The sequence below is a fragment of the Haplochromis burtoni genome, unplaced genomic scaffold, assembly GCF_018398535.1.
Source record: "Haplochromis burtoni strain Fernald_Lab_line unplaced genomic scaffold, NCSU_Asbu1 Contig_22, whole genome shotgun sequence".
In the NCBI taxonomy this organism is placed as follows: Eukaryota; Metazoa; Chordata; class Actinopteri; order Cichliformes; family Cichlidae; genus Haplochromis; species Haplochromis burtoni.
The window spans coordinates 3,025,320-3,038,064 of record NW_024582383.1 but is presented as its reverse complement, the minus strand read 5'-3'; the positions used below and the strand labels follow the sequence as shown (position 1 = coordinate 3,038,064).

Sequence of the window (12,745 nt, the reverse complement as noted above, 5' to 3'; positions counted from 1 at the left end):
ACTTTAGATGAGGCCAGTTAATTTTTCCTGAAGGAGCATCAATGTCAGCGTCTGGGGCATGAACATCTACACCCGGGGCCTTTAGCTCTGTTTCTGGAAGACTCAGCTCAGCATTTGGTACATTAATGTCACCCTCAATCTTTGGAGCTGAAAGACTTAAATCAGGTTGTTTTAGGTCTGCATCCATGTCCAAGTCTGCTTTTGATCCTTCAAGTTTGGGCTTCTTCCATTTCAGGTGAGGCCAGTTGATCTTACCAGAAGGGGCATCAACGTTAAGATCTGGGGTTTGAACATCTAGATCAGGGCCTTTAATATCAGCTTGAGCTGAGCCAACATTCACATCTGGGGTACTTAGATCACCATCAATCTTTGGTGTGGAAATGCTGGCATTAGGTGTGGACAGGTCAGCATTTAAGTTGGCATCTGGTCCTTTGAGTTTTTGACTTTTCCATTTTAGATGGGGCCACTTGATTTTCCCTGAGGGTGCCTCAATATTAGCATCTGGGGCCTTTACATTTACATCAGGACTATTCAAATCCACTTTTGGCCCATTCAGCTCCAAATCATTACTTTTCAAATCTAACTTTGGAGCTGACAGGTTGAGGTCTGGTCTCTCCATACTTCCACTGACTGAAGGAAGACCTGGATCACCAGAGACATCAATGTCTGCTTTTGGTGCATCAAGATCAGGTAGATTGAAGTGTGGCATTGTGAATTTCGGGGCCTTGTGTTTCATTTTGCCTTCGACTTCTGGTTTGTTGATGTCTAGTGTTGCAGTGGGAGTGTTAAGATTGGGAGCTGAGACACTGATATCAGGTACTTCTAGGGTTCCACTTGAATCTGATTTTATGTCTGGCATCGTAAACCCTGCGGAGGGCATTTTAAATGTGGCACCAGCATCAGTTGATGGCTTATTTAGGCTAAGACTGGGAAGGTCTCCATTAAGAGTCGGTTCACTTATTTTTACCCCCAACCCTTGTGCATCATTAAGCTTTCCATTCAGGCCATCAAGGGAAACGGTTGGTCCCTGAGCTGATGCATCCAGCGACAGATCCTTCTGTAATATCTGTTGGTAATTAAAAAAAACCAAATTAAAGCACTAACTTTATTGACTTAACTGACTATTAACCAAAATTGTATTCTGAGCAGCACAAATCATGTCCAGTTCATCTGCACTGCAGCAAGGTGGGGGTAGAAATGGGAAATAGAAGATGTCATGGACGAATAGGATGGACTAGATTAAGTAAATCACCATCACCTCACAAAACGTCCCCATACATTAGGTCACTTGCATCAGTAAAATATATATATTGTATGTTGAAATAAGCAAACTGACCCGTCTTCTTAGAAAGCACTGATATGCTTACTATTACTTAATTTTGGTAACAGATTCGAGAAAAAGATTTTTACGTAGGGGATTTTAGGCTTCACATATGCAGTTTTTAGAAAAAGGATTTAATGTCTAACTGGATATCTTTTCAGATATATTGTGATTTGACAGTTTATTGAAATACTGAAAGTCAATATTTCAACAGTTCTGATACACAAAAAGGTTTAAAAATGTATAAATAAAAACATATTTTATGGTGTTTCCTATAATAACATAAACCAAATGTTCCCCACAGCTTGATGCTTACCGCTGCCGAATCTTTGAGACCTACTCCCAAAGAGCCAAGGTCAACACCGGGGCTCAAGTCCTTCTTTGTCAGAAGATTTATGTTGCTTTCGTATGGCTCCAGCACCTTCAAGATTTTCTCCACATCGTTTTTCTCAAGTTTATCAAGTTGTATTGTTGCTGCAACAAACCTTTCTCCTGAAAGGAGCAGAAATAATGTCACATTCTTTTTTTCTATTAGTGCTTATTGAATTTTCAAAACTAACAAAAATGAATCTGAAATGTTTATCTTACCACTTTTTGGAGAGATTGTGTTGTCTTTGACTCCTGCAACAACAACTCCTTTCTCAGCGTTATCCAGCACGAGGCTTTCTGAGAAGCTTGCACTCTTGCTGTCCTGGTCCTTTGACAGTGGTTAGAATACACAGTGTGAGATTTTTACATCAGGCACTGTTTACATTTTTGTGTATGATTGTTAGCCACTGTATGTCTAACATTGTTATACTTACCATTATTTCTATTACATGCACATCCACATCACAGAATTCATATGACAATTCAAGCGAATGTGGGAACTACAGCAATATTATCTGTGAAACACAAAAGAAAGCAGAGGGAGCTTTTACTTAAAGCTGACACCGACTAAGTAAGATGCAGGGAAGCAATGCTGAATGTCGTTTTTGTAGGTAAAAGTAAAATCAGATCATTTTATTTTTTCTAAAAGCTGTACTCTTTCTGATCTCTCATCACAAACAATGCAGCAACATGCAGCTTTCAGCTTATTAATAAAAACACTGGTTTAGGTATACTGTAGGTGCAGCTAAAAAATAGTGTGTCACTGTTTCTACCCGTGCAATAACATTTTTGTAATACCTGATAATACGATCCACATGAAGACACACAAGTGAAACGCGTTTTGTTTTTTTAAAGAAGAGCTGGTACTTTTATTCATTTTTTCCTGATTCTGAACTGACAGAGAAACTCTGACGCCCACAAACCACATTGTCTCACACTTCAGGAATCTAAAGCCTTTGCCAGGTTTGTTAAGGTGTATGTAGGCATCTAAACCAGTTGGTTTGGATGCATTCTGACTGACACACACTGGATTCGACCACACCTCAACACATTCGCATATAAACACTAACGTAATTCACTTGCAGCAGTGTCGAATAGAAAATGAGGGAGCAGCTTTTAGACATGCTGTGATAAAAACCCTAAACTCAAGAGCGTCTGCTTCATCAGGTTTATACTGTCCAGCAGAGCTCAGAGTCAGACGATCGTCAACACCATGCTTTTAAATTCAACTCAAAAAAGAAATCAGATGTGGTAAAAACAGTCACTCAAATTGAAACACAAACAGGACTTCTGAAAAAAACAAAACAATACTTACAAAACGAACTGCTAATTGATTATTATTGGCCAACACCCACTGGTGATAACACAGTCCATCCCAGGAGTTCTCTTTCTTTAAATATAGAAACTACTAACCAGGTAATAACCAGATAGCAGTAGATAAATCTAATTCTTCAGTGAGAGCTCAGAAAACTGTAGTCATGTGCTCAATGATGCTGTTTCAGGCATTCTTGACTTGCAAGGAAACTGGGCAGTGGTTTTAGGCTCTACCTTATGGTTCCCCAAACCAGCGATGAGCAATAAACAGGAAAGGCAGTGAAGTCACAAGACACTTCTTAAAAAACTAATTGCATTGCCGTTAATAGGTGTATCCAGGGTGGCAACGTTTTGAGAAACAACTTCAATCAAACAGGGTGTGAGCCCGGTGACAGCAGAGTCTGGCATGCCCACAGTTGTGGTCAACCTGTTTTAAAATCTTTACGCTAGACAAACTCTGCAGTTTGGTGCTGACATACAAGTACAACAATTTAATACGTTTAAAAAAAAAATCAATGACACCAGAGGCAAAACATAAGCAAACGCCTCATCCTTAAATGGCTTCAGTATTAATTCAGACTTTCCACCCAAGTCTGTGAGAGGACGGGGGTCAGTCTCAGTACTCGAATGAAAACATAAATGTAACTGATGTGAAGTACAGAGATGAACCTATACCAACTACAATGTACATTTTACTGAAATCCAATTTTTAGATTTTGAAATGAATAAACATTAAGGTTTGGTTTTTTTTTTATCAAATCTCCTCCAATTTATTCCAATCATAGATTGTGCCATAACAACCAAACTGAGGTTTGATGGGCTTACCGTGTGCCAAAGACACCGTCTCCTTAGGAAAGCCTAGGGCCAGATGTCTCCTCTTCAGTGTATCACTGCTGCTCTGTGGGCAGGACGAGGTGAAGCTGCCAGTTGAATACCTATAATGCAGGCAAACAGGTTAGGCAGCATCAGGACCGCCTCTTTTGGAGCCCCCTTGCAACAAATCCGCACACACAGACACACACCCCCACACACCTTAACTTCAGACTAGGCCTTTAGGCAGCCGAAACCTGACTAGAAAGCACAAGAGAAAGATGTATGAGTGAGAAACACCACTCCTTATCAACAGGACTAACCAGGTCCACAAAGGTACAAACAAGCAGCAACACTTGCTTACACTTCATTTTGCCTCAGTGTCTATTTTTTTTAAACAGTTGTTTGGTAGTTAAAGACTCCTGATTATCTACATTCCTTAAAAACTGCCATATTTAATGCTGCACTCATTTTTATTCATTTTGGTATACTTGTACATATTTAGTACACTGAAATTTAACAAGAATAATAAGTAAACGTGATTATGTTTCAAGCTTGTAATCCAATTTTCACAGCACAATGACCTGATGAGGTGCTAGGACAGCAGGATTAAAAGCGTGTAAAAACTGAAACAGATATAAATGTTCTTGTGTTTAAAAACATCCATTTCCCCCCAGTTGCACCAACCTCTCAAAGTGCTTTAGTCCTCGACCACATTTGACCATACCTTCATAAAGAGCTGTATTTTGTATACTTCCAAGCACTTTGTCTACTCCACATCCATGGTCAATTTAGAATCAAAAACCTAGCATGTATGTGTTTGGTGTGTAGGAAGAAGGCCCAGAGAAAACCCCCACAGGCACAGGGAAAGCATGCCAGCTCCACAAAGAAACACTTGTTAATGGCTTCACGGGCTTAAAAGTCACAATTGGCATTTTGCTTTACAGCTAATGATTGTCAAATGGGCTACAAGTCAACCTCTAGCAGCAAGAGTGCACACGCTTCAGTGTCAGTGAACTCAACAGTAAAAACTAAGCAAACCATGAGTCCAAATATTTCCAGTGTTTGTGCTAAGCTAACTGATAGCTAGCTTCCTAAATAGTTTGTAAAGCACTTGAGCGTGTAAGGCTAAAAGCTGCACGCTCAGTTTGCAGCATCCAAAGAATTATGTCGGACACTTTCTTAAACATGAAATTAGGTTCAACGCAGGACTTTTCATATTCATAATTTAAACATTTTCTGAGAGCATGTAGACATCAAAGCCCTCCAACAAATACAACATTGAAATAATGTTTAGTCTTGACCATTCACTAAAATAAATCAAATTCAAATTTTATTTGTCACGTACACAGTCATACACAGTACGATATGTAGTGAAATGCTTGGACAACTGCTCGTGACCTAAAGAAAAAAAACAAAAAAGGAAAAGGCTATGAATAAGATAGGAAATAAATATGAAAAATTAAAAAGGGTAAATTTAACTAGGAAGGAATAAAATATAAATTAAGGTTAAAAATGAAATAACTGTACAACACAAATTAGAATGAAGGGTAAATTTAACTGGGAAAGAAAAAGATAAAATATATAAATTAAATTGAAAATAAAATAACTGTACAACAAAATACACAATATAGAACTATATAAGAATGTATGAAGAAATATAAATAAATATATACACAATAACAGCAGCTGTACAAATATTAACTGGAAACACTACTTTATAATGAGAATGTCGTTTTTGCATTGCAACATAACACAATGGACAAACATAAATTATTTGCAATCAAATTTAACAAAAGTCTGCAACAACAACCTTCAGCACACAGCCCTGGGACCAGTATGAGCTCCTCTTGGAGCTCAGTTACAGATACTTTCTCTGAAACCTTTTTTGGCTGACAGTTGGCCTGTGCTGTGCAACACCCCCACACTTCCACTGCTGATTTTACTGCCTCAATAACTTGTCGGCTGACCGACTGTGAGTCTGCCTTGTGTGTCATGGGCCTGCCATACTAATAAGGTGCCACTTTGTTTAGGTGTTGAAACAATTCTGTCAGACATTTTCGGAGAACAACTTATAATGATGACGAACTGGAGTGGCATTTTCCCGCAAAGCATTTTAGCTATTCTGCAGAGAATGTCACCTGTAAAGCCGTACCCGACTGTGCAGCAAGTCACTACCCAACCCATGTGACCAGTTAATACAATGTGATGACTGTGTAGAAGAGACACTCAGAAGGGTGTTGTCAATGTAAAATGATAGCAAAACACAGATCAACAGAAACTAGAATTCCCAAGAAACAGGAGGAGTCACTTCATGTATTACAATTTTACTGTGTCTATTTCTTTAAGTGAGAGAGATCATTGATCACACAAGGGCCAAGCAGAGCTCCATCTTCAGCTCCATCTGTGAGAAACACCTCTGGAATATTTCTGAAGGTGATAAACCAACCTTACGTTTCTAACAGTGAAATAAAAATCAACCAGAAGTGAGGGACAATTCCTGAGTATAAAAAGTATAGATTGCAATTTTCTGCTAAACCTTAACTTAGACAGACTTCAGCAGTGTGACAACATGCCACAGAGCATTATTGGAGCATTAAAATCTCTAGTGGCTGCCACTGTAGCTGGTGGATATCTGGATAATGGATGTAAATTTCCTTCAGGGTAAATAAAGAGTCTATGTATACCAAAACTTGCTGTTTCATGTGCAGTCATCAATAAGTTTCTCTTGCTGTCCACAAAGACCGTTTAGAGTCATTCAGACATTACTGATCAGCAAAACTTTTACTACAAATGCAAATGAAGCAAGAAGCATCTGGTACCTAACTTCAGCCTCCTGCTGACAAATTCTAATGCAGATACCCATTAATACAGATTACAGTTGATTCAGAAGATCTGTCCTTTCTCCTGGTTTATAATAATTGCTATAGGGCTCAGTGCCCAAACAGCATCTCGAATACTGCGAGACAGTATGTCAAACTGAGGCACTCGCAGAAGGGGCAAACTTCAAAACAGCAGTTGTGGTAAATGTGGCTGTGGCACCTTCACTGAACACATCACTCAAGCAGCAGAATGTGTTACAAAAATCATCCTCCACTTACATCTGTGTGGGCATGTACGCCTGTGTGAGTCCTATTTTCATTTGTATGACCACAACAACCTTAAATGGAAACAAATGTGTAGGTTCAGTTTTCGTCATCACAGCCCTAGAGGCTCTTGACTCTGAGGCGAGATGAATCACTTCATCGCTACTCTGTATTTACGTTTTGAGGAACTAAATCCACACTGTATACCACAGGCAACTCAAGGCCTCGAGTGCTGTGTCCTGAACCGCTGATTTAAATGGCTAAATGACCTGAAGTTCTCCAGAGGCCTGCTAATGAACTAATCATGTGATTCAGATGTGCTGACCCAGGGCGAGATCTAAAACCTGCAGGACACCGGCACTCAAGACCTGGAGCTGGATATCCCTGATATGCAGTCACTAATCAAAAATCTCTGGGCTAGTTTCCAGGACTTAAGATAAGTTTTACGACTTTCCATTTGTGGCTGTTGATATCTAAAATATCCTGTTACAGAGCATGACGAGTCTTTTTTAATGAAATAACTTTAAATGTTTGCCATATGCACGAGAAAGGATACAGGGCCAGGACTGTCACCAAAAGGTTTGGGTATGCACTTCATAATGTACACAGGGCTCGCAAAATCGCTGGCCCGACGTCCCGGAGCTAGCGACATCTCCGGTCGGGTGACCAAAATCTATCTCAGCCCCGCCCGTCGGGCTATATGATAATCCTTCGGGCTATATAAAAGCCGTCGGGCTATATGATAAGCCGTCGGGTGGGGCTGAGATAGATTTTGGTCACCCGACCGGAGATGTCGCTAGCTCCGGGACGTCGGGCCAGCGATTTTTGCGAGCCCTGGTACATATTTTTATATCCATCAGTCATTGTAATGATCTACCTTTGAATTACACATTTACTCATGTAGACCTTGTTAATACTGGGTTGGAACCCCTTTGTCCTTTAGAAATCCTACATTCTTTGCTTGCCCTTCTCATGGCGTAGATCTGACAAAGTACTAGAAATATTCCTTTCAGATTTTGGTTCGTACTGCCACCATAGCAGCACAGTTGCAGCTGCACGTCCACCGTCAAGTTCAGGAAGCCAATTTGAGATGATTCGAGTTTTGTGACATGGTGTGTTATGCTTCTGGAAGACTGTGGTCTCACAGGGATAAATGTGGTCAGCAACAATAACCATGTAGGCTGTGACATCTAAACAGTGTTCAGTTGGTATTCAGAGGCCAAAACGTGCCAAGCAAACATCCCCTACATTGTGACAGCACCAGTCTGAACCACTCATACAAGACAGGACGGATCTTTTCATGTTGTTTTCGCTAAATTCTGATCCAAAAATCAAAACTCATCAGACCAGGCAACATTTTCCTATAGTTCCACTGTCCAGTGTTGGTGAGCCAGCGCCAACTGGAGCCTCAGTTTACTGTGGTTAACTGCTGCAACAGTCCATCTACTTCAAGTTTCAATGTTTTGGACATTCAGAGATGCTCTTCTGCATACCTTTGTTGTAACGAGGGGTTATTGAGTTACTGTAGCTCAAAGCAGTCTGCACATGCTCCCAGACATTAACAACATATGATTGCTCGCTATAGACTATATATGGTTTTTTGACAATTCCCTGAATAACCTGGAGATGGCTGTTTTGAGTTGATCCGAGTTCATAAAATACTCAGATCAGCTCATCCGACCTACTTAAGGAAAGGATGGTCATTTGGACTAACAAAACCTGTCTGTTACATCAAAGTATCACTTATAAAAGACAATCTTAGCATCCTATGTATTTCAAAAGAAAGGTGGCCACTGACTACTGACTCAAAATATGTTTGTTTGGTTTGTTTTTTAAGAGGAGTTCAGAATAAGGCACCAGGCTGTAAGCCATATGTGTTCAAACTTGTATTTTCATTTGTTTTGACTTTGAATATATAATTAAAATCTTAAAGGAGAAAATTACTGACGGCTAAATCAACACTAGTTTGATAAACAGAGAAAAACCTATTTTGACTTACACTTGCGATGTGCACTGTGCAGCACAACAGGAAACTCCAACACCATCAAACAATGATTTGGAACAGCTGAATTCAGTCAGACTAATGGGCATGAGAAGTAAAAACAAAGGAAACAGCACTGGGAATCAAAATGTCAAAATAAAACAGGAAGTACACGAAAAAGGGTTAAAAAAAAAAAAGAGTAAAACATTTACCAGAACAGGAACTGAGGAATGTATAAAAGACAAAATTCAAAACTTCAAATAGCCATTTTTAAATATTGGATCACTCAATTGTAACAAATCAGTAACATTCACACCCATTTCAAGAGACAGCTGTGAGAAAATTCTGCCTTTTTATTTGTTCTGCAGCTATTTCTACATATGTTATCTGGATAATGTCTGATTCATGAATGTGCTACATTCACCTTATCACAACCGCGCCTGTGTCAAGTCAGCCCTGTGCCAAGATATTGTTATTGCTGCTTCCTGTAGCTGGAGTTAGCAATAAGTGGATTAAGTTGACCTCTTACTTATGGCTTTTCTTCATAATAAGGCCAACCTGCTACCAACCTGGCCCCTTCTTATTACCAGCAGACGAGTAAACCTGAATTTCTAGGTTCTAATAAGCTCGGTGAGCATGTCTAACCGCACATTTGGGAGACATTGTTTTCTTACATCAGTTAATACCACTACTTCTACCAACAATAATAATAATTATTACTATTATCATCAACATGAGAGCTCAAACCAAGGTAATGAACACAAATGAGAGTGGTGAGAGAGATGGGGTGGGACCATCCCAGTATTGAGCTGCTGCAGAGGTATCGTGGCAGAAATACTGGCTCTGGTGACTAGAAGATCCTGTCCTCCTCAGAGGACCAAGAAACCACAGCAGGCTAAAGCTGCTGGCTACAAAATATTTACAAATGTACAAGGAAATACTCATTTGGATTTTGAGTTAAAGTCACGATTTTCATTGATGTGAGGGCTGGTGTCCTTTGTATTTCATCTTTTTCATTCAAGTTTAATTTAATCACAAAGAAAGTTTAAAGATAAGGTTCAGAGAAGAATTAAAATGGCATTAAATCATCTTTACTTCAATCTCTAAACTCTTTTACACAATGTGTCACAATGATTGCTCTCAGTTGGACAGCTCCATATGAAGCACTTTACTAGAAATTCATAGTAAACATAGCTTGTGTGCCACAGACTGCTCCCAAACACGAGGGGACAAGTAATACCTCTAAAACACTTAAGTTGGCTTTATTAAACGTTAGATCTTTAGCTGGGAAAACATTTTTAATTAATGATTTAATCACTGAGCACAGCCTTGATTTTATGTTTTTAACTGAAACTTGGTTGGACCAAAGTAACAGTGGAGCTGTTCTCATCGAGACGACCCCTCCTAACTACAGTTTTATCAGTGAGGTCCAGGGCGAGCAGGAGAGGAGGAGGGGTTGCTGTCTTATTTAATGAATCATTTCAATGTAAGCAGCTGTCTCCTGGAAGTTTTCAGTCTTTTGAATATGTGGCTTTACAGCTGAAGGCCCCATCCAAAGTTGTGTTTCTTAATGTTTACAGGCCTCCCAAATACTGCACAGACTTTTTTAATGACCTCAGTGAACTGCTGTCTGTGATCTGTGTTGATTTCGACTGTGTAATTATTGTTGGGGATTTTAACATCCATGTGGACAACCCTCAGGACAAAGGGACTAAAGACCTGAGTAACACTCTGGGCAACTTTGGGCTGACTCAGCATGTAACAGAGGCCACACATAATAGAGGACACACTCTTGACCTACTGATCTCCAAGGCCTGAGCATTTCAAACATTACTGTGTCTGATGTGGGCCTGTCTGATCATTACTGTGTTTTCTTTGAAAGTAAAATCTCAGCCCACACAAATATATCAACAGCAGTGATCACAAAACGGTGTATAACTGAAGACAGTAGTGCAGATCTTTAACCAGGTCTTCCCATTAACACCTGACCTGTCCAGAGGTCAGTCAATGAGCTCGTCAATAGCTTCAATGCTAACATGTTAAATGTAATGGACACTATTGCTCCCATTAAGGTGAAGGTTATCTCTGGAAGGAAAAAGTCTCCATGGAGAAACTCCACACTGGTGAAAAATGAAAAAAGAGAGTGTAGGAAAGCTGAGCGCAGATGGAGAAAAACAAACCTCCAGGTTCATTATGACATCTATAAAGAGAAACTTCACAATTATAATTTACAAGCTGAGGAGTGCAAGGAGGTCCTACTTCTCTGACATCATCACTAAAAACAGCCATAATGCTCGGGTCTTATTTTCTACAGTTGACAGGCTAACAAACCCTCCTGTGTCAGTGGCAGCTGAACTTCATTCAACCATGGCCTGCAATGACTTTGCCAAATTCTTCACAGACAAAATCCAAAAGATTAGACAAGCAGTTGGTACATCAACAGCAGATCCAGGATATGTACTGTGTCCACCAAAAAACTGTTTAAACACCATGAAACAGTTTCAACCATTAACAGCAAAGACCTGGAGGACATCTTAGGTCAACTGAACTCCTCCTCCTGCTGTTTAGATGTCCTGCCAACAAGTTTTTTCAAAAAGGTCTCAAAGACTTTAGAGTCAGACCTGTTACAGATCGTCAACTTTTCTTTATTATCAGGTGTGTTTCCAGAATCACTAAAAACTGCTGTAATCAAACCTATACTGAAAAAGGACAATCTTGACAAGACACAAATGAACAACTACAGGCCGATCTCAAATCTCCCATTTTTAAGTAAGATCATTGAAAAAGCAGTTTCTCAACAGCTCATTACTTCTTAAAACAGAATAACTGCTAGATGCCTTCCAGTCAGGTTTTAGACAGAACCACAGCACTGAAACCGCTCTGACCAAAGTGTTTAATGACATATGTCTGAATACAGACAGTGGAAAAATGTCAGTCTAGTTTTACTGGATCTCAGTGCAGCATTTGATACAGTTGACCACAACATATTACTCAAACGACTGGAGAACTGGACAGGTCTTTCAGGAACTGTACTAAACTGGTTCAAAACATACTTAGAAAACAGGAAATACTTTGTATCAATAGGTAACTTCACATCTGAGCAGACAAGTATCACATGTGGAGTTCCCCAAGGTTCCATCTTGGGACCCCTTCTGTTTAACATCTACATGCTCCCACTGGCACAGATTATAAAGAACAACAAAATAAACTACCACAGCTATGCAGATGACACACAAATATATATCACAATGTCACCAGGAGACCGAGGCCCTGTACAGGCTCTTGGTAAATGCATTGAGGAAATTAATGACTGGTTGTGCCACAATTTTCTCCAGCTAAACAAAAACAAAACTGAGGTAATAGTCTTTGGCGCCAAAGAAAAACGATTACAGGTCACCAGAGAACTTCAATCTATACACTAAAAACCACAAACCAGGCGAGAAATTTGGGTGTAGTGATGGATGCAGACCTAAACTTAGAAAAACACATTAAGACAATAACAAAGTCAGCTTACTATCACCTCAAGAATATTTCAAGGATAAAAGATCTGATGTCTCAACAGGACCTGGAAAAACTAGTCCATGCATTCATCTTTAGTAGGCTTGATTACTGTAACAGCATCTTTACAGGTCTACCTAAAAAATCAGTCAGACAACTACAGCTCATTCAGAACTCTGCTGCTCGAGTCCTCACTAAGACCAAAAAAGTGGACCACATCAGTCCAGCTCTGAGGTCTTTACACTGGCTGCCTGTCCGTCAGAGGATAGACTTTAAAGTTCTGATGCTGGTCTATAAAGCTCTGAATGGTTTAGGACCAAAATACATCAGTGACCTCCTGACCCAGTATGAACCTTCCAGATCCCT

The 12,745-nt window shown here is 39.8% G+C and overlaps 1 protein-coding gene across 1 annotated transcript; it reads right to left on the bottom strand.

The window, feature by feature from the left end:
* Positions 1 to 8,983, bottom strand: LOC102310709 (neuroblast differentiation-associated protein AHNAK; the record flags this gene model as incomplete). The annotated part of the gene is given in 6 exon segments (XM_014332011.2): positions 1 to 1,066; positions 1,638 to 1,813; positions 1,910 to 2,018; positions 2,125 to 2,205; positions 3,830 to 3,939; positions 8,900 to 8,983. Coding segments are annotated over 4 exon segments (1,354 nt in total), but the record flags the coding sequence as incomplete, so codon positions are not given.
* Between the last annotated feature and the right edge of the window lie 3,762 nt (positions 8,984 to 12,745).